Source organism: Armigeres subalbatus, chromosome 3 (assembly GCF_024139115.2).
Source record: "Armigeres subalbatus isolate Guangzhou_Male chromosome 3, GZ_Asu_2, whole genome shotgun sequence".
In the NCBI taxonomy this organism is placed as follows: Eukaryota; Metazoa; Arthropoda; class Insecta; order Diptera; family Culicidae; genus Armigeres; species Armigeres subalbatus.
Window position 1 is genome coordinate 353,962,826 of NC_085141.1, and position 23,006 is coordinate 353,985,831.

General features: G+C 43.7%; 1 protein-coding gene across 1 annotated transcript in view; it reads left to right on the forward strand.

The window, feature by feature from the left end:
- The window catches only part of LOC134223236 (zinc finger protein 883-like), a 50,887-nt gene extending 42,471 nt beyond the window's left edge, over window positions 1–8,416 (forward strand). The window contains exon 5 of the mRNA XM_062702382.1: window positions 7,984–8,416. Within this exon, the coding sequence (XP_062558366.1) occupies window positions 7,984–8,287 (304 nt within the window). The 3' untranslated portion in view covers window positions 8,288–8,416. The remainder of the gene's footprint in view (window positions 1–7,983) is intronic.
- Window positions 8,417–23,006: the final 14,590 nt, after the last annotated feature.

Sequence of the window (23,006 nt, forward strand, 5' to 3'; positions counted from 1 at the left end):
TCTTGTTGGAGAATGTTGTTTGGACATTATGGTCTAGCGGTACAGCAGTGTCAAGTTACTCGCTTCATCCTTTTGTCGTAGACCACAATATCGGACCGATTGGCACGAATGAGGACATCCGTTATGATCTCGCGATCCCAGTACAGCTTCACGAAACTATTTTCCAGAACCGGGACAGGCACATATTTGTAGTAGGCGACAAACTGGTTAACCAAGTTGTACTTTAAAGCAAGCTGTTGGTGCACAATCTTGGCTACTTCGTTATGACGACCGAGATAGGTTGAATCAGCTAAGGCTGAACACCCGGACACGATATGTTTGATCGTCTCTCCTACTGAATTGCACTTCCTGCAGCGGTCCTCCACGTTTTTGTGCAATATATAGTGCCGATAGTTCTACGTCGCAATTACCCGGTCCTGGATGGCTACCATGAATCCTTCTGTTTCTGAGAAGAGTTCACCCCACACCAGCCACGTATTCGACGCCGCTTTGTCAATATATTCCAGCTCCAGTTGATGGGGGTGCGTCCCATGCAACTCCTTCTGCTTCCACGATATGATCATCTCGTCGACAGATTTGATGTCGCAATTCAGCTGATAGTCCTCTTGCTCCAGATGCAGGGCACTGAATCCGTGGTCAGCTTCACACACAGCGCGATAGATTTCGTGGCGGTTCTGGCTTTCCACGAAGTATCTTCGCAACTGCTGGATCTGGGAAACACATAGTGTTTGTATATCGGTGACGCCTCTTCCTCCTACTTTACGTGGCAGGGTGACTCTCTCAATGGACGATTTTGAATGGCGCATGCGATGCTTAGTGAAGGCCACTCGTACTGCTCGTTCTAACGCCTCCAAGTCAGTCTTGGTCCACTTCACCACCCCGAAACTGTATGTCAACAAGGGCACAGCAAACGTGTTTATCGCCTTCACCTTGTTGCCGGCCGACAAGAGGCTCTTCAAAATACCGTTGACACGATGCAAGAACTTTTCCTGCAGCTCTTTCTTGATCGTCGTATGGCGAATTCCTTTCAGTTGCAGGAAACCTAGGAACTTGTTCGTTTCGCCTTCAACCATGTTTCGAATCTCCTCCTGTTCGTTGACGCGGAAACTGTCGGCATCCACCAGGTGACCCCGGTGTAGATGTATGGATCGACATTTATCGATACCAAACTCCATCCGGATGTCGTTGCTGAAAACCGTTACAAGCCGCAGAAATTGGTGCAGCTTCTCCACATATTTCGCAAACAGCTTCAAGTCGTCCATAAAGAAGGTGTGGATAATGTTTGTACTCCTTTCCCCACTCTTCAAGTGATAGCCATAGTTGTGTTGGTTGAGTGCTCTGCTAAGAGGGTTCATGGCTAGACAAAACCATAGAGGACTAAAGGTATCGCCTTGGAATATGCCCCTCCTGATGCTGAGAGTCCTGGACCGTAACACCTTTTCTCCATCGGTAATATGTAGGGATGTGCTTCACATCCCCATAGCGTGCTGCATTAAGAAGGTACGAGTGAGGTACTGAGTCGTATGCCTTTTTATAGTCGATTTACGCCATGCTCAGGTTCCTTTGCTTGTGGGTGGCCTGCCCAACAACGACTGCATCAATGATGACCCGGTCCTTGCAGCCTCGTGTGTTACGTCGACAACCTTTTTGTTCCTCGGTCATCAGGTTGTTGACGTCGCAATGGTTCTCCTCGCTATTACCGATGACAGTACTTTGTACAGACTCGAAAGGCACGTTATTGGTCTATACTTGGCTGGGTTCAAAGTGTTCCGATCCTTCGGCAGAAGATAAGTGACACCCCTAGTGATGAATTCCGGCAGCTGCCCGGGGTTAGCTAGTACCGTGTTGAAGCATTCCGCCATCCGCCCGCGGACCGTTGTGAGTTTTTATACCAAAATTTATGCACAAAATCGGGTCCTGGTGCAGCCCAATTCCTGATGGTATACCGGGTAGCCTCACATATGTCTTGGGCGGTCATGTCTCCAATTCCACCACAATATCGCTCTTCTTCTGCCATCCACACCCCATCGCCGTTGTGTATGACGGGGTTCTCCCATAGATTGGACCAAAACTGCGTGACTTCTCCAATCTCCGGAAGGCCCTCGCCAAAGTCGGCTTTGTCGTTTCGGATGTGGTTGTGAACTCTCTTACGTTGATGTTGAACATTCGATTTTGCTCCTTCCTCTACGAACATTCTCCATAACGTCGTAGTCGTTTAGCAAGAGCACTCAACCGCTGTACATGGGTGTCGAGGATTTCAGTTATGTTCGCCTCGGTGAGATCACGGAGTTATGTGGGTTTCACAATTTCAGCAACATTCCGAACTAGCCTCGTTGATCGATTCCCCTTCTTGTACTGTGTTAATCGACCAATCTTTGACCGCAGTGTGGCGATGCGGGTCTCCATAGGTCGCATCCATGCGGGTTTTTGTGCTTTAGGGCGTGCGCGTCCATCACTCTACACCTTGTGGATGCGTTCGCGATCCCAACGTTCTTACAACAGCCACTGCAGCCGAATGCACGATAAATTGCAGCTCCTCAAGGTTATCCACGGTTTCCAAGTACTGTGGCAAAATATCCTGGTTAGGAATGCTTACTGTACTCGTCAACCGATAGGAGTACTGCAACTTGGGTATCCGGTGTCGGGCTATGGGGTCTGTCCCACGGAACTGTTTAACTGCTGTGCCCATATGATTGGCTAGTTCGTCCTTCAATTGTCGTCGTTGTAATTCCACTGTTGGTCCTGGAACGGCGGGGGCAATCGAATCACGATGGTTACTTGCGATTGATCTATCCAACCCAACAGAACTCCTTCTCGACGTATCGCTCGATCTTGCCTCCTCCTCCTCTCCTAGTTCCCTCTGCACTTCCCGCTTGACGTACTCTACGACTTCTGGAGTCAGCATATTATGTGACATAATAGCTCTCTGGCGTGTGTACAACTTGTTCTGGTCAAGCTGGGGTGCAAACTGAGGAAACCTCTCATTGAACATCTCCAGCATCACCGGTCTGCCGGACATATCCGTCTCCATCCTGGTGCAAACGTAGTAGCAACTGATCACGTACTGATTCATCTCCCTTGTCCACATGATCCGCTGCCGTCGGCGGCCTGCTAACGTAAGTGATTGACGTCGATCAACTACAGCAACATCAGCAGGTGCAGCATTGCCTTGGTGATATCTTCTGCTGCCGTTTCTGTTTTGCCTTGTCGGCACGGGCTGAGCCCGATGACTAGAGGGTCACTGTTGCACCTCTCCTTCCTATAGCTGCTGGCCGCTTGCTCTATCCCCCGTTCCAGGACCAGCTCCAGTAGGGGCTCCCTCCTCGGGCAATCGCATGGGTGGTATTCTTCTTGAGCGTAACTCCATATCTGGGTGTGCTTTCATTCCCGGAAGCTACGGGTTCTGTCAAGTTATTCAATTCTTTACAGTGCTAAATAGCTAGGCTCAAGCGACAGTGCTCACCTAAGGATGGTTTTTCATTGGTGCTTAGGAATATTGGGCCTTCAGCTTCCACCTACTCGAAATGGTGGTTTTTCATGGACGCCCAGGGTATTTCACCTGAGCTCCCACCTACTTATTATTATTATTGTCTTTATTTAAGAGGCTTTCAGCCCTAGGCTGACTCACCTCTGAACTATTGTATATGAAATTACCAGTTTGGATCGATATCTCGGGATCGATCTTGGGATTAAGGCAGCTTTCGTCTTCTACAAATTTCTTCGAACATTGGAAACCAATATGTTGAGAAACTGTTTAGTTCAGAATTCAGCCGTGAGGCGGCGCTAGTGTATATGAGTTATTATTTTGGTTCGATATTTCGTGATCTGTGGGAATTAGAAACTTGCCGTCTTTTACAAAGTTGTTCGAGGATTGGAAACCAATATGTTGAGAAACTGAATAATTTAGAGTTCATCCGCAAGGAGGCGCTACTGTATATGAGATATCAGTTCTTCGATATCTCGGGATCTGTGGGATTTACAAAATTGCCGTCTTCTACAAAGATGTTCGGGGATTGTAAACCAAAATGTTGAAAAATTGTAAAGTTTAAAATTCATCTGTAGAGTAGTGTTAGTGCATTTGAGACCACCAGTTTAGTTATATATCACCGGATCTGTGATATTAGAGAGTGACCGTCTTCAATAAAGCTGTTCGAGGATTAAAACCAATATTCTGAAAAACTGATCAGTTTGTATTACATCCGCTGGGTGGTAAAATATGGGTCAACCAGTTTTTTTTCAGATATCTCAGGATATGTGGAATTTAAAAGTGCCGCCATTTACAGTTATTTGGGATTTGAAAACCAATGTGTTCAGAAAAGTGTGCTTTGTAGTCATATGGCTACCGTTTCTGCCTCATACGCAGATCGCTAGAACAGAAAATGGATTTTTGTACCGTTTTCAATTAAATCCTGTAGCTTCAACTTAACTAGTCTAGCAGTAACTGTTAGAATTGGAAATGCAGGAAAAACTTGTTCCTTACATCCATGTAGAGTTTCGTCTTTTGCGTTCCTATCACATCCCAACAAATAATCTAGTTTCATAGCTGAAGTAGTTTATTTTTGGCTGAATAAGACCTTAACAGCATTCAATGTTTGTTGGGATGGCCACCTGTTGTTATTATCGATATTATTATCAAGAAACTGATCATACTAGCCAGGATTCACATCGAGTTACAGTACATCGAGTAAGGCAAAGTGCACTGTATGTACCTCAAATAGGTATGGTACCTCATTGAGGTATTTTCAGGAATTTTGATGGACATTACACCACATCATACTTGACGAATAACTTAGCTTAGACGAAGTATTAATTTGGTATTCAATATCTCTCGAATACCTGATACCCTCCCCTCGGATATGCGATCTTGCCGCGATGGGTGGGCTTACGCCATTAGCATTGCTATGGCAACCAAAGACATATCCTGTCGTGGTGGTATCACATGTTGACTTTTTTGTTTGGTGCTGCGTTACATATCTGGCATTGACGCACTAATTTAACGCATGTGCATGTGGTCCAACGGACATCGTTTCTTGGAGCCTTGAATGGTAGTCAAGCAGAGGCCTTTTTCATCAGTGATTATGATGGGAGTTCTCTTCTTTTCGGCAATACTTTTCTGATGCGTTCCCAGTGACGATGAGTCATAGCCACGCTTATATTTAGCTAGCTAGGTATTTATTGATAAACAATGTATTCAAGACATTCGTAGGGAATTGACTGCTGGATTCACTGAGTAGAAGTTTTTTTAAACTAGGAACGTGGTGCTAGTGTTATTTTGTTATGTCTCACTTCGAAGAGCCATAATAAAAAATACCACACATTATAATGATGGTATATGAACAATCTTATGACGGCTTCATTCTCGATAATTTTTACTAATAGTTAGGGAATAGGCGTGATGAAGCTCTACTTTGCCACCGAAAAGTGAATCCTATACCTGACTCATAACTAATCATTAGTACATTATAGATAATAACAGTTAGTTTGGAATCGAATAAGCTACTTATTATAGTCCTAGACTACCTTTACAAAGGAATGACAATAAAACAGACTAAATGTACGAACAGTTTCCACTTTTTACAAGACATAACATACATTGAGTTTGATAGTATTGACATAGATCAAAAACCATGAAGAATCAATAACTTAGGCAAGCAAAGTAATTTAACTAACGCATACTTCATACCTTCTGACCATGAGAACAAGAATGACATCGTGCAGATCAATCTATATGATTAAGAATGAGATAATGGGAGAGAATATTTATCAAAATTGTAAATATAATGTCTTTTGAGCCAGTTCAACAGTGTCTTAATAGACGACATGATCCTTGTACGGCTGGAAAACTGCTTCAAAAGTTATTAACTTGTAATTTTTATAAATCGGGGATTGAACACTTTCTTATATTTGATAAAGGAAAAAACTTCTGACTCAATTTCTACGATGAAGCATTGGGCAACATGTTCCATGTGAGTCGAAAAAACTGCTTCGGTCGATTTTGAGTGCGTACAATGACAATAGACGTCTGAATAGCATAAAAACTGACAAAATAATTTTACTCTAACAAAAAAATTACAAAAATGACTTTTAACTATTACGATGTTAGTTAGCATGAGACCTGTCTGACTATTTATGAACGTAACACTAAGACCATCATCAAAAATGACTTAGAAAAAAAATGCGCTACTCTAGAATGAACTATCCAAAACAACCATTTTACGGACGTTCCGAATTATTCAGAAGGCCGTCTGGTGGCCACCTGCAGTTATAAAAGAGTAAGCATTGTGAAATATCGTCAAAATCACCGTCAGAAATTGTTCAAAAAAATCCGCTGAACTTCACAAAATGACATTTTTTACGGATGTTCCGGATTTTTCAAAAACCCCTCTGGAGGCCACTGCGGTCATAGCAGATTAAGAGCTAACTCAAAGTTCACCGTCAGAAATAAATGCAGAGCAAATTTTCCAAAATGACCATTTTACGGACGTTCCGGATTATACGGAAGACCGTCTGGTTATAGCTAAGTAAGAACCGTGAAGAATCTCCAATCTCTCCATCAGAAATGGTTTAGAAAAAATTGCGCTGCTCTAGGACAAACTTCACAAAATAACCATTTTTACGGATGTTTCGGATTCTCCAAAAAGCCGCCTGGTGGCCACTGCGGTCATAGCATATTGAGAGTTAACTCAAAGATCACCAAAGAGCTTGAGCTTGATTGACTGCTCGTAGTTGCTATTCCATTATGACCAGATCAGCTGTTCTTGCACAGGGAACCAACAGATGTTTGCTTGGTACTAGCACACATCTCCAATGTACAAGTACTGGTGATCTCATTTGTTAGGTCATACTGGCGCCTGCCACGTCAGAATGCAAGTCAATGTAGGGAAGGGGAAGGAAATGATGATGCAATCACTCGCCCACTGCAAGCCGAATATACCCCTGCACTTGCCACGAGTTCATGCGGAATTTGTTGGAATTTCTGGGTTAGGTTGGAGAGGCAGAGGTCCGTCTTGGTTAACGAGCTGCCAATGTGATAGATAGGAGAAGGTAACTGATGGAATTTCTAATTGGATGAAGGAAACAAGCTATATAGTTCATTTCCAATTCTAGCAGATTACTGTTAGAATACTGGGATTGAACCCACGACCTCCTGCGTATGAGGCAGAAGCAGTAGCCATATGACTACCAAGCCCGCTGCTAACTCAAAGATCACCAAAGATTAGAAAAACTTGCGCTGCTGTAGGTCAAATTTTCCAAAATGACAATTTTTATGGACGTTCCGGATTATCCGGAAGGCCATCTAGTAACCACATGCGGTCATAGCAGTATAAGAACTGAGTATTAACTCTAAGGTTATTGTCAGAAATGGTATAAAAAAATGCACTACTCTAGGAAAAACTTTCCAAAATGACTATTTTTACGGACGTTTCAGATTATCCGGAAGGCCGTCAGATGGTTACCTGCAGTCGCAGCAGAGTAAGAACTGTGCATTGGCTCATAATGATTAATTTCGACATTATTGTTTTCATTTATTCATTTCAATTTTTTTTCTTTCCATTCCCCCACTGTACCTTAGTCTGTTGGTTGTTTCGTGCGGCAGATTTATTTGCTTCTGTCGTCATCCGCACATAGTCACATATCAGCCCCACCTTCGCGGGATTGCTTATTTATATGTCCGATATATGTGATTGTGTTTTGGACATAAGTCATTAGAACACATTTTATTCCAATGAGTTTCACCTTAATTGCACGAGAGTTTATCTCAAACTGTATATAGCGAATAAATTTGATAATAGCTATAATTCAAAGGCATCTCTTTAACATCAGCTTAACTTATCATAGATTGTAATAGCCATATGTTGATGATACCTTCCTCCTATCATACCATCGTGATATCCAACGAATTCACTCATCATGCAGCATCTCCTCCAGGCCCTGGTCCGATGTTCATCACTAACGTGCAATATTATCTTCATTCCATTCTAGGCATCTCAAGACGCACACCGACGAGCGCCCGTACATCTGCGACACCTGTGGCAAAGCGTTCAAGGAAAAGTATGACCTGTTCCGGCACGTCCTCATCCACTCCGGCCTGAGGCCCTACAAGTGCGACGTGTGTGGGAAAACTTTTGTGCAATCCAACGCCTTGGCCAAGCACCGGCGAAGGCACGACTCTGGCTCTGATAAGAACCAGCAGAATAAAACGATGAGCTGCCCAAGGAGCGAAGGCATCAAGACGATAGTGGCTCCGGCCACTTTGACGATGATGATACCGGCTGAGAAAGTCTAGTCCAAGATGAAGAAGGTGTTATGATTACACTCGATTATCATACATTTACATGTGTAGAAGTGAGATTTGATATCAAAGAAAATAGTTGTAAGGCTTTACGAAAATAAATGAAGATGCTGTGTTGGCAAATGTGTGACTTGAATGCAATGTGTGATGGTTGGGGATGGAGTGATTCTGATAACTGAACTGCATACGAACAAGTGGAAATGCTATCGTTAGAACATGACGAGGACCGGGTGTTTTGTTTCCGATTGTATGACATCCATTTATACGGGCCAGTGCTATAGGAATACTGATGGTTTCGCCAAATAAAATTTGTGGGATAGATGGAGGATATTCTTTAAGTAATCTTTGAGTTGTGATGAATGTAACTTTTCATAAAAACTCTTCTTCTTCTTCTTCTTCGTTGGCATTACATCCCCCACTGGGGCATTGCCGCCTCGCAGCTTAGTGTTCATTAAGCACTTCTACAGTTATTAACTGCGAGGTTTCTAAGCCAAGTTACCATTTCTGCATTCGTTTATCATGAGGCTAACACGATGATACCTTTATGTCCAGGGAAGTCGAGACAATTTCCAATCCGAAAATTGCCTAGACCGGCACCGGGAATCGAACCCAGCCACCCTCAGCCCAGCCACAAATTACGTAACGCAAAAATCCGAGTTTTTGACCCCCTCCCTCCCCCTCGTAACAAAAAGTAACATTTTTGGTACCCCCTTCCTCCCTCATGTAACGCGTAACTGTGAAAATTTTGAAAGGCAATTTTTTTTTCTTCTCTGAAGCATTTGGGTTTTGGTATTTTTTGAACACTGTTAGAATAGGGACGGCATATGATCTAAAATCAAGAATATCCAGAATGCAGCTAGTAGAAACGAAAATGGAATTTGCGATCATGACCATTTACATAGTTTTGCGGAACTGTGGTGTCCAGAAATACAATATTCGCTTGGCATTTTTACGCATATCATCATGCTTGATTTCGATAATGACTAATATACGATAACGATAAACAGCAATTACTTCAAACAGTGATTCCAGTGAACAGACATTCAAATAAATTTTTATTCGCGTTATGCGTAACATTTGGTAGTACCCACCCCCTCCCCCACCTTTTAGTGTAACAAAATATAACGCAAGTTGGACCTCCCCCCTTCCCCCAGAAGCGTTACGTAATTTGTGAACAGACCCTTATGAAAATTTACAACAAGGAATTGGTATGAATTTCAATATGCTGCCTTATGAATGATGATTTTCATTTGAAAAAAAGTGAAGTGCGGCAGACTGGGTTCGAACCATGGACGTTGGAGTCGAGAGGCCGGTATGTAGACCACACGCCCATCGACGCTTGATTACTCGGGAAGGTAACTGCGTATAGGAAGCACTGTTGGTGGAATAATCAGTCGAAGATTCATGAGGCGCTAGTTATTAATTTCGATAGTCCAGTTCGCTGATCGTACTAGTTTTGTGGGATCAAACCCCACCGAAGGGAGCGGTTACCCTCCAAAACCTTTTCTGAACTAAATCTATCACATATTGTGAATACGCATAATCGAGTTTCAGACATAGTAATTGATCTCCACTCCGGATGGCTTAATACCCGGAACATAGCCAATTAAGTTTGAATGTACAGTCATTCAAGCCAAGCTGTATTTTAGATTTCCTGCTTTTTATTGCGTATTATTAGAGCAATGTACAAATCATGGTTTATTACAGTGGTTCTCAACCTTTTTCTTGGGAGGTACCTCTTCGTACTTTTGCATTCATTTTTATTGCCGTTCTTCCGCGAAAGCGTTGTTTTATTATTTCGTGAAAGTTTTCAATTCAAATTAAATTCACAAATCAAGCTTCTCACGACCCTAAAATTTTTTAAAGACTTCCGAGACTTTTGAAAGGATGCATTTTAGCCGATTGGAAGGTCTGAGCCGTATAGAAGGAGACTTCTGAGCGAGGTTCCTAAACCTCTTGAGAGAGGGCTCCCGGAAAGGAGCCTCAGGAAAGGAGGCTACCAAGCCTTTTGAAAGGTGGCTCAGGAGCCTTTTGAAAAGAGGCTCCCGGCTCGGAAGCCTCCTTTCAATAGGCTCGGAAGCTTCCTTTCAAGAGGCTCGAAAGGACGCTTGTAAGCCTCTCAGAAGGACGTTTGTAAGCCTCTCAGAAGGAGGCTTCCGAGCCTCTTGAAAGGAGGCTTCCGAGCCTCTTGAAAGGAGGCTTCCGAGCCTCTTGAAAGGAGGCTTCCGAGCCTCTTGAAAGGAGGCTTCCGAGCCTCTTGAAAGGAGGCTTCCAAGCCTCTTGAAAGGAGGCTTCCGAGCCTCTTGAAAGGAGGCTTCTGAGCCTCTTGAAAGGAGGCTCTGAGCCTCTTGAAAGGAGGCTTCTGAGCCTCTTGAAAGGAGGCTTCTGAGCCTCTTGAAAGGAGGCTTCTGAGCCTCTTGAAAGGAGGCCTGAGCCTCTTGAAAGGAGGCTTCCAAGCCTCTTGAAAGGAGGCCTGAGCCTCTTGAAGGAGGCTTCTGAGCCTCTTGAAAGGAGGCTTCTGAGCCTCTTGAAAGGAGGCCTGAGCCTCTTGAAAGGAGGCCTGAGCCTCTTGAAAGGAGGCTTCTGAGCCTCTTGAAAGGAGGCCTGAGCCTCTTGAAAGGAGGCCTGAGCCTCTTGAAAGAAGGCTCTGAGCCTCTTGAAAGGAGGCTTCTGAGCCTCTTGAAAGGAGGCTTCTGAGCCTCTTGAAAGGAGGCCTGAGCCTCTTGAAAGGAGGCCTGAGTCTCTTGAAAGGAGGCTCCTGAGCCTCTTGAAAGGAGGCTTCTGAGCCTCTTGAAAGGAGGCTTCTGAGCCTCTTGAAAGGAGGCTCTGAGCCTCTTGAAAGGAGGCTTCCAAGCCTCTTGAAAGGAGGCTTGAGCCTCTTGAAAGGAGGCTCTGAGCCTCTTGAAAGGAGGCTTCTGAGCCTCTTGAAAGGAGGCTCTGAGCCTCTGTAAAGGAGGCTTCTGAGCCTCTTGAAAGGAGGCTTCTGAGCCTCTTGAAAGGAGGCCTGAGCCTCTTGAAAGGAGGCCTGAGCCTCTTGAAAGGAGGCTTCTGAGCCTCTTGAAAGGAGGCCTGAGCCTCTTGAAAGGAGGCCTGAGCCTCTTGAAAGGAGGCTTCTGAGCCTCTTGAAAGGAGGCTTCTGAGCCTCTTGAAAGGAGGCTTCTGAGCCTCTTGAAAGGAGGCTTCCTGAGGCCTCTTGAAAGGAGGCTCTGAGCCTCTTGAAAGGAGGCTTCCAAGCCTCTTGAAAGGAGGCTTCCAAGCCTCTTGAAAGGAGGCTTCCAAGCCTCTTGAAAGGAGGCTCTAAGCCTCTTGAAAGGAGGCTTCCAAGCCTCTTGAAAGGAGGCTTCAAGCCTCTTGAAAGGAGGCTTCTGAGCCTCTTGAAAGGAGGCTTCTGAGCCTCTTGAAAGGAGGCCTGAGCCTCTTGAAAGGAGGCTCTGAGCTCTGAAAGGAGGCTCTGAGCCTCTTGAAAGGAGGCTTCTGAGCCTCTTGAAAGGAGGCTTCCAAGCCTCTTGAAAGGAGGCTTCTGAGCCTCTTGAAAGGAGGCTCGAGCCTCTTGAAAGGAGGCTTCTGAGCCTCTTGAAAGGAGGCTTCTGAGCCTCTTGAAAGGAGGCTCTGAGCCTCTTGAAAGGAGGCCTGAGCCTCTTGAAAGGAGGCTTCCTGAGCCTCTTGAAAGGAGGCTTCTGAGCCTCTTGAAAGGAGGCTCTGAGCCTCTTGAAAGGAGGCCTGAGCCTCTTGAAAGGAGGCTTCTGAGCCTCTTGAAAGGAGGCTTGAGCCTCTTGAAAGGAGGCTTCTGAGCCTCTTGAAAGGAGGCCTGAGCCTCTTGAAAGGAGGCTCTGAGCCTCTTGAAAGGAGGCTTCCAAGCCTCTTGAAAGGAGGCTTCCAAGCCTCTTGAAAGGAGGCTTGAGCCTCTTGAAAGGAGGCTTCTGAGCCTCTTGAAAGGAGGCTCTGAGCCTCTTGAAAGGAGGCCTGAGCCTCTTGAAAGGAGGCTTCTGAGCCTCTTGAAAGGAGGCTCTGAGCCTCTTGAAAGGAGGCTTCTGAGCCTCTTGAAAGGAGGCTCTGAGCCTCTTGAAAGGAGGCTCTGAGCCTCTTGAAAGGAGGCTTCTGAGCCTCTTGAAAGGAGGCTCTGAGCCTCTTGAAAGGAGGCTCTGAGCCTCTTGAAAGGAGGCTCTGAGCCTCTTGAAAGGAGGCTTCTGAGCCTCTTGAAAGGAGGCCTGAGCCTCTTGAAAGGAGGCTTCTGAGCCTCTTGAAAGGAGGCTTCTGAGCCTCTTGAAAGGAGGCTTCTGAGCCTCTTGAAAGGAGGCTTCTGAGCCTCTTGAAAGGAGGCTTCTGAGCCTCTTGAAAGGAGGCTTCTGAGCTCTTGAAAGGAGGCTCTGAGCCTCTTGAAAGGAGGCTTCTGAGCTCTTGAAAGGAGGCCTGAGCCTCTTGAAAGGAGGCTTCTGAGCCTCTTGAAAGGAGGCTTCTGAGCCTCTTGAAAGGAGGCTTCTGAGCCTCTTGAAAGGAGGCTTCCGAGCCTCTTGAAAGGAGGCTTCCGAGCCTCTTGAAAGGAGGCTTCCGAGCCTCTTGAAAGGAGGCTTCCGAGCCTCTTGAAAGGAGGCTTCCGAGCCTCTTGAAAGGAGGCTTCCGAGCCTCTTGAAAGGAGCACGGTGGACTGTGGTTTCTAAACGCTGCCAATTTCGGGGAAATTGGCTGTCACTTAGCTTTTGTGAAACCAAGTACATAACACAACGTCGGAAATAATCACACATCAATAATTCACAGATTTCAAATAACTTTTCTATATGGAAAAAACTTTTTTCAATTTATTGATGGGCTGTCCTCTTATTCGGTTCTATTTGATGCCCTTTTTTTTAACTATTGTATTTATTTGACAGGCTCAGGCGTGTATAACACTTAACGGAGCCGAGATTCTTAATGATATTTACAATCGATATCATCTTATTATCAACAGTTAGTAAGGGAAAGGGACAAAGACCAAGATACTCGTGTATTTGATGCCCTGATGCTCTGGAAAAAAAAAGTTCAGCCAAATCGGTCAACGTTTGGGCTGTGTTAAACTCGTTAGAAGTTTCTATGGAAAAATGTATGCAGAAACATCCAAAAACAGGGAATTTTAGTTGGACGGCACTTTTTAGGTTGAAGAACTATGATACTCATTCATATCTTGAAGAATTTGATACAGCATGTTATGCAGAAAACCGCAAGAAGATTAGAGTTTTCCCGGCGAAGGTATTAGCATTTCTCTGAAATGAGGTTTGACCAAATTTCGTTTCCTTTACCTTTGAAAAGAAATAAATTCACTCCTACAACAATCCAGTAAAATGTCATTATCTTTGCCTAATAAACTCTAATCTTGTCGCGGCTTTCAGCATAACATTATGTATTTTATACTACAAGAACTGAATGCGTATAATGGTTCTTCATCGTGAATTGTGCCGTCCAACTGCAAATCACTGTTTTTTTATGTTTCTGCATACATTTTTTCATATAAACTTCCAACGAGTTTAGCACCGCCCAAACGTTGACCGATTTGGCTGAACTTTTGTCCAGAGCAGGGCATCAAATAGAACCGAATAAGAGGGCAGCCCATGAAAAAATTTGAAAAAGTTTTTTTTGAGCCACCTTAATGGCATTTCAGCCATAGTTTACATTAAATCAATAATAATAGATTTCATAATTTTAAATGTAGTAGAACATGTCGTACTCATAATTTGAAACAAGCAATAAGATCCAATGATATGGAAATGCTAATATCATCTTCCAAACTCAGACGTGCATGTTTATGATAGAATTAGAGGCGAAAGTATAGAATTGATTGTTCCGTTAGGGGTCGTTCAATAATGATGTCACAGGTTTTGGGGGAAGGGAGGGGGTCTAAGATTTTGTGACAGTACATATGCTAGGTATACAAAAAAGCGTGACAGAGGGGGGAGGGAGGGGGTCTAAAAAAAGCAAAAATTAGTGGACGTCATAGTTGAATCGTCCCTTAGGGGCAAGCCAGCATCATCGCGTCGCATCGCACGTCGCGTTTACTCTGGCTTGCCCCTTAGGATACGGCAGGCATGAAGAATGTTTTTATAGAAGTCGATTTGAAAGCGAGCGGAGGGCAATATTTGTGATGGCACATATCACATGATTCTATACTTTCGCCTCTAATTCTATCATAAATATGTACGTCTGAGTTTGGAAGATGATATTAGCATTTCCATATCATTGTAAATCGTTTAACTTCACGTAGAAGTGACACGCACAAAAATCATGAATTTAGAATAAGATCCACTTGATAGAGTACCAAATTTGTAACGAATTAGCTCAAACGGGGCCCCTGTCCGTTTTACCTCCACCTCCCCTAATAACTGACACATATTTTGAAGCCCATGTGAAGACAACTCAAATGGATTTCTAATCTTCTTTTATCCTCTTAAGATTCGTTCTAGAATGAACTGTTTTCTCATATGTAGAAAAATACTTGAATTTTCACGGGGATAGTTCGAAAATCACTAATAGCATTAGCATTGTTACGGTGTAATTCGTAGATTGGACACTAGTGATACTCATGTTTTACTTTTGAGATCCTCATCTAGAATGCTATCAGAAATCAAGAAGAGGAGCGGGATAGTTCGAAAATCACTAATGATGATGATGATGATGATGATACTACCATCTATTAGGGTCTCACCGACATTTCTCACCAACACGAACGCAGGTTCGTGGTTGCAAACAATCCCATTTGATTTTGCCGTGACAGCTGCTCGTGGTTGCAAACAAACCGAGTAAAAGTGTGAGTGAAACGTGCGTGTACGTACACGATCGCTGAAAGCCTAATTGTAGCAAGGCACCTGCCGATAGCACTGGCCATATCTGACAAACGATCTGATCATGATTATATTATTGTTTGTATTTCATCAAACTCCTGTATGCAGGGCCAAAAATGGGTGGGGTGGTTCCATAAGCAGAGACACTTATGCGAATCCACGGGATGAATAGAGAATCTCCTTCCAGAAGAAAGTTAGTACAGACAATAATATAACCTAGCCCTCGTTTCCCAGATTGACCCAATAGATGGGGAGAAGAGCCCGCCCTTTATCCACGAGATGTTAACAATAGGAAGTTGGCGATTCCACTCTTCCTATCCAAATCGCTTCAATCGGGTGCCCTGATGGTTTTTTTTGTTTGGTAATAATCATATGGTTTCAATATAATTTGGTAAATATATAAATAATATATACAATGGAATTCTCTCACCAAGTTTCAATTAGCATGTCCTGGATGAAGGAGGACCTTTCTTCAACACCAGCTAGTTTTGGATTTATGCTGTCTTCAGAGATAGAAAACCGATAGTTCGGAATATTCTTTATTCTGGTGTTCGAAAATCACTAATATGCTAAAAGTGTGTGAATTGTGAAGAAATTCATAACGATTGCAGATAAATCGATATAGAGTGCGGTACTGCAACATTTGACACTTACCTCGCAATGCTGATCCCGGGTCCGATCTGCTAGTACCTCTAATGATAATAAAATGCAAAAACTTGCATGCTCGTGTGGTGCTGATTTTGCCCTTAAAGCTCCTTAAGCATTGGAAGGAAGAGCATAAAATGTCACACAGTGAGTAAAGCTTTTTTATGCTTGTGATACGCCATCTTTATGTCGTTTATGTTTCACTTGTAAAGCTTTCAGTGCGCCCATTCGACCTAAACCAGCATTTTGCTTCACCCTTATCTGCTCGATTCAGATTCAGCCGGGTGGTGAATTTCTCAAAAGTTACGCTCGCATTTCACGATGGCTGTACTTCTGCAAAGCTGCCCGACAAATGACAGCCAGGCAGACGGCTGCCATAAAACGGTTAGTCATTGTGGGGGAGAACTGAAACGAATAATAATTATCATGAACCGCCTAACCACAGAAGAAGCCTTCAGGAATCCACCGACAGTTTCGCAACTTGCGGCAATGTCTCTACATTGATTTGATTGGTGCAAATTGTGAAACTCGTTTAGCACTCGGCCAGTGGATAGTTGAAGGCCGCACTGCAGGTTGTGTAGTTCAAATCAATAAATAGCAGAAGCTGCTTTCGGTACAGGGATTTATCCACGGGGAACAACATCGACGAGGATAGTCACCCGGCTATAGAGCGAATGAACGAACGAACGGAGGAAAGCCTATTAGCTTTGATTAGTGTGCGTCCAATCAGACACATCGCACTCAATTGACCGACTGTCGCGCGCCGACTCGACGTAATCTGCGGGCTAGTTCCTATAATCATAGGTCATAGTGGAACAAAATGTGCTAAATTGGTTGGCATGCCACATGAAGGGGAGCGAATTTAAAAATTCTGAGTATTGAAAAACTATACCCTGATATGAAATGTCATATACATTATTCTCAGTAAAATTCAGATTGTGAACTTTTACATCAAGGTACGCCAGTAGTACTTGTCTTGTACTCTTTTATAGCTTGTCTGAACCTACGGGCATGACAATTTACAACACTACTTAACAGAGCAGTCTTCTTTATGTGCGGTATGAATCTTTGCAAACAGTACGAACGTACCACTCTGCCCTGGAACGCATCATTCGAATGAATATCCACTTGCACTGCAACAGCAACATCAGCTGAGCCGCCGATCGCCGGTTTCGTCAATTATTTCGCGCATAGCCCGGTTGTATGTTTACCAGCGAAATGATTGTTGTTCGCTCACTATGTCAGTGTCATCAGATACATCCCCGATTCGGTGGCGCGTTAGCCACGATAGCATCAATTTAAACCTATTATGCGGGGTCGAATAGGCGACTGGAGCACACATATACCAAAACTGCTACGCGGTGCACAAATTGGAGCTTAGACAGAGTCGGTGTCTCGTCCGTCCGTAGTTGATGGAGGGGATTGTGGCAAGAACTAAGCGATGATAAATGGGATGGTTGCACTTGTATAGCTGAAGCTTTGGCATTTTTTGCCAACGCAAAAGACTGTGTCCATTGAGAGCAATAAAGATTATTCTCTGCCGTTAACTTGATTGGTCGGTGCAGGGTAACCCAAATGAATGAGGTACGTCAGAACAACCACAACGTGGTTGATAAATAATCAGTTTGTCATATTTGATTGGTCTGTAAACATTGGCATTTAGTACTGCGGTTTCTTAAATATAACCCGTCTGCAGATAGGGAACTAGAGGTAGCTTCATGATAGCTGAAGTTTATTCACTGATTAGCGGTACTAACGAAATTCAAAAAGTGCAATCGGTTGTGCCTGAAGTAGGGATTTTGGGCAACGTATCCAACTTTTTTTTTTGCGTTATAAAATGAAATATTCTATAAACTTTCTCAACTTTGCAGTCTACCAATTGAAAAGATTTTAAATTATATATGCAGAGCTAATAAGTACTGTATCGAAAATAAGTTATCCACATTATGTTTTTCCAATAAAATTGGATGAATTTAAAAAAATATTAAAAAATTGGCTAGTATATATGTTAACTCTATTTGTTTTGAAAAAATATAATACTATTTAAATATTGCACTATTTCATCATTTATCCAAGCCTTTTTGTCCTAGGCACAAATCTGCATAAAATTGCTTCGCTTTATAAAATTGATTACTTTCTGGTTGAAATTCCGTCACTTGATCTTGATTTTTTCCTCAAGCTTGTTTACCATGAATGTTTACCTTTTGGGGTGGATAGCGAAACGCTTGGTCAAATTAATCATCTTGATGCTTTTCTTACGGAGCCATGTGTCCAGAACTCGAATTTTATCATCGATCACTTTCAATTTGCGATACATCGGAAACAACAAATTTTCAACAAACAAAAAAAATCTGATTTGAAACTTAACATATGAATACATCGAATGCAGTATAAAACAAACCAATACCTTCATGAGCTTTTGAGTAGTAACGTTTTGAAAGTGGATAACTTAGTTTCGATACAATCCATAACCGAACAACAATCGCCAGGTTGCTTCATTAGAAACAGCATTCACCTACCCTAGTTTATAACATAGTTCGTCTGTTCGAGGCAACAACTTTGAAGTTTTGAGAATTTTTCGGAATTTCCATGAAAGCACTTTGGAATTTCCAAGGAAAATTGTTTCAAGTTTCTACAGGAAAATGTTTGGAAAATTCACGGAAAGTTTCTGTTGAGTATTCTTCGAAATTTACATAAAATTCTTCAGATTTTCCGCGGGAGATTGTTCAAAACGTGGACATGAACAAAAAAATGGATGGCCAAGTTGTTCGAGATTTTCATAGGAAATCCATTGGAATTTGCACGGGATTTTTTAAAATTTTCTATGGAAAATTCTTCGGAACTTCCACGGTGAACTTTACAAAATTTTAACCGAAATTGTTCAGAACCTTTACGTGAAATGGTTCGGTATTTCAACGAAAAAAGTCAGATTTTTGAAGGAATGTCTTTGAATTTCTACATCAAGTTTTTTGTACTGTCCATAAGAAATTCTTCGTAATAGCTTCGTAATGGGTTTTGGCCTAATGGTTTGTTCGGCCAATTGTCATTTTCGGCCAAACACCTTTCGGTCTTTTGTCTATCGGCCAAATTCAGGGTTTGCAGAAATCGCTCTCAATAGATAACGAACAACGATAAGAGAGAGGCAAAAACTGTTCCAAATCATAACAAGCCACGATAACAAATGTATCAAACTTGTATACAAGTGCAAAAAACACAATCGGATAGGCAGCCCCACAGAAAAATTGTGATTCTCGCTTTGTTTTTGCGCCTGTCGTGTTGGTTACTGCACAGCTGTGTAGAACAAATTGAAATGCATCATCAGAGCCAGTTCTCCCCGCATTTGGAACTTTCTAAAAAAATTGATCATGGGGTATTAGGTTCTGCAGCGTCTGTATCTAACTTCAAATCGATGACAGATTAGTAGTACTCCGCGTTGGACTCGGGGGCAGCCAACCAATCACAAACTCGAACCTTGTCGGAGTCCTCGTCGGAGTCAGTGGAAAGTACTACTGAACTGTCAAAAAAGTTCATTTGACGAGGACCGAATTCATTCGTGACGTCATGCTGCAGAACCTAATAGCATCCCGAATCAGTTCTCTATCATGACAGCTTGCGAAAAAAGTCTCTCGCGGTATGCTACATATCGTATATGTATACAGAGATGATGAGTGAGAGACTTGTTCTTTCTCTTTAGGATTCAATCCCTGGCCAAATTTATTTATTCATTTATTTATTTAGTGCCTGCCAGGTCTTTCGGTCTTTTGTCTATCGGCCAAATTTATTTATTTATTTTTTTATTAGGGCCTGCCAGGTAGTGGTGGGGTTTGGCAGTGGGCTCTGCCAAATCTCTATAAAAAGCTGCATGAGTCCGTAAGCAGGCCCTATCAAAGCGACCGTGTGCCGCTCAAAGCACGCAATAGCCCAGGGAGTGCCGATGGGCACATCAGGATTAACGCCAGTGATATCCTGATTATGGCATACTGGCAGCATGTCTACTGACTTTGTCTTTGGATATTGTAATACTGTGAAGCAAGGGCTGGTAGTCGGGTCATTCTATTTTCTTAGTAAGGCCGGGTGACACTGACCTGAAACGGCGAATGGGCTAATGGCCAGGCTGTCATCCGTCCCGTAAAACCGTGGCGGGCCTTATAGAACGCGGTACAATCCTGCCACCAGTCTGATCAACTGCGTGGGAGTAGGCTCAGATGCACATTCCTGACTTGCGCTGATCTGGCTCTGAACACGCAAGTGTCAACCCTCGCATGGCCTCCCTGCATGCCGCAAGGTATGTATAGATAACCATGGGATCACAATAGGCGACTACACCAGCAGGATTCTACAGCAGCCGTAAGAAGGACCCAATAGCAATGATTTTTTCTAATTCTTCCAAAAATACCGTTGAGGATGTTGATGGCGGGTCTGGCGAAAAGGAGATTCCTTTCACCAGACGAAGTGGCCTTAATAGGTCACCCCAAAGATCGCTGGGGGAAGGCGACGGGGAGGCTCGTGGTGGGTCTGAGGATGTGCTGGTTGAGGTAAAAATGGACGACCCTACTCTAACCCGGGTCATCAAGTCGTTGATGACCAGCCACGAGGAAGGCGGCGGTCAGAAAATGGAGGTGATCACGAACTGCTCGGTGGTGGTAGATGCAAAGTCGGAGTGGAGGTCCCTACTAGAGGCCAGTAAGGAGGCAGAACGGAAGATTCGCCTTCTTACTGAGGAAAAGGAGTTGGCGATAAGCCAGGCGGCGAAGGTCAGTGAGGAGGCTGAATCAAAGATTCGTCGCCTCACTGATGACAAGCTGTTGGCCGAGAGCCATACCGCAGAACTTCAAAAACGCATGGCCGTTAGCGGAGCAACTCCGAAGCTAAGTAAGGTCGTGCAGGCCGACCTGAATGAAGCTAAATCAAAACCAGTTCCTCCACCAAGGAAGGAAACTGTATCACGCCTGAAGATGGTCGTGCAAATTGCCGATCCTAAGGAACAGAGGAATTCAGTGCCTCCACCTATGAGGGCAACTGAAGTTCGCCGGGACGATGAACAACCCTGGACTGTGGTTGTATATCCCAAGAAGACGAAGCGACGAGCGAAAGAAGCCGCAGGCAAGGAGGCAGGTGGAACGCAGTTTACATCTGCTAAGAAGGGTAGAGCCCGTGTTGCAAAGGATGCGTCTTCCAATGGCAACGGTAAGTGGAAAGACACAGGCGAAGCGATAATTGTCAAGTCTGATGATAAAATCTATGCCGATGTCTTGAAGGCCATGAGGAGCGACGATAAGCTTACTGGCCTAGGAGGCGACGTTAACTGCATCCGTCGAACGCGGAAAGGCGAGATAATTCTCGTCCCAAAGCGGGATGCTGCTCAGAAGAGTGCTGAGTATAAAAAGTTGACAGAGGAGGTACTGGGTGATGGGGTTCAAGTGAGAGCCCTATACTCAGTATCGGTCATCCAGTGCCGCGGCCTGGATGAAATAACCGAAGCTGCGGACTTGGTGGACGCGCAGAGAGATCAGTGCAACGTCCAACTCCAGGAATCCGAGATTCGGTTACGTAATAGCTTTGCTGGGATGCAGGTTGCCACATTCCAAGTGCGTCTAGCTGATGCCAAGATGGTAGTAGATAAGGCTAAGCTGAAGGTGGGCTGGTCGGTATGCTCGTTGAGCATAATCCAGCCACCTCAGTCCTGCTATAGGTGCCTCGGCTACGGTCATAAATCCTTTGACTGTCGGGGTCCCGATCGTAGTAAGCTATGCCGCAGCTGTGGAGCTGAAGGCCACAAAGCTCGCACCTGTCAGACCGCACCGAGGTGTCTGATCTGTCCCCCTAGTACAGACAACAGACACCTCACCGGTGCACAGGGCTGTCCGGCCTCTAGAAGGGTCCAGACATGCAAGTAACACAGCTAAACTTAAACCACTGCACAATGGGGAAATCCGATTTCAAAGGTGGAAAAAATTTATAACTTTCTTCACGAACAACTTACAGAAGAGATCAAGAGCTTATTCGAAAGAGAATTTTGCAAAGAATTCAGTAAGTGCTGTTTCATGGACGTGGAACGCTTCTGTATGTAGTTATCGAGCTCGTTTTGCCCTAATGCCCCATATATTGTGAGTTTTCAAACTATTTGTCATTTTATCTTTAAGGCATTGTTCTAAAATTGTGTTTATCTCTTAACTGTGCATCCACAGAAGGGCACTAAATATATTTTGTTGGTAAACGTTGGAAATTTAAGGGATTTTGAGGTCAAATGAGCATCAAAGTGCATTTTATGTGCAATTTTCACATATTCTGTAAAAAATAGTATTATTTACAGATAAGTGTTGATATTATTGTCTCAAAATATTGAACAGATATTGATAAATGTTTGCCGAACAAAAATTAATGAAATAAATCGTTTCACAAATGTTTTATTTGATTATTTATTGAGTAAAAAACGATTTTTAAAAACTTTTGAATAGCACCGATGCCAAACATTTCCAAACCATACCCGATAGCACAACTAGACAAGAATAGTCATATGTTATGAGTCTTGATGTGATCATTAGACTGGCCCAGATTTCTATGGGGAGAAAAAAATGTTGTCGAATTCCAAGGGGCACCCCCCAGAATTGTGCCTTTGGGTGAGAAAATCAATCTCTGAAAATTTCAGCTCAATCGCTTGTTGCATAAGCTGGCGCATTTGATTTGAAGTTTGTATGGGGATTTCAGCCAAAATGTATAGGAAAATACACCTCTGTCACTCATTCGATCTGGAAATTGTTTCTGATTGCTCGATTGACCTTAGAATTGCAAAAACGGTTGTTGGTATGCTACAGAACAATTTCACAGAACATTGCATGATGATTAAATGAACTTTCATTTAATTTTCGGCTGATTTGCGTATTTTTTGGTTTTTTGATCGAATTGCATCAGCCGAAACCTATATAAAAGTTCATTTAATCATCATACAATGTTCTGTGAAATTGTTCTGTAGCATACCAACTGCCGTTTTTGCAATTCTGAGGTCAATCGAGCAATCAGAAACAAACGCGGGCAGCAGGGACTATGTCCAAGGGCTTGACGATCCCTCCCCAGGCCATCTGCGAGTTATGGGGCTTGCCTAGGATGTGGTGGGGTTTGACAGTGGGCCCTGTTAAACCTCTATAAAAAGCTGCATGTATCCGCAAGTAGGCCCCACCAAAGCGACCGTGTGCCGCTCAAAGCGCACAAGCCCAAGTCCTGGTGTTAGGTGGGACGCTAAACAGCCCTGACACGACGGC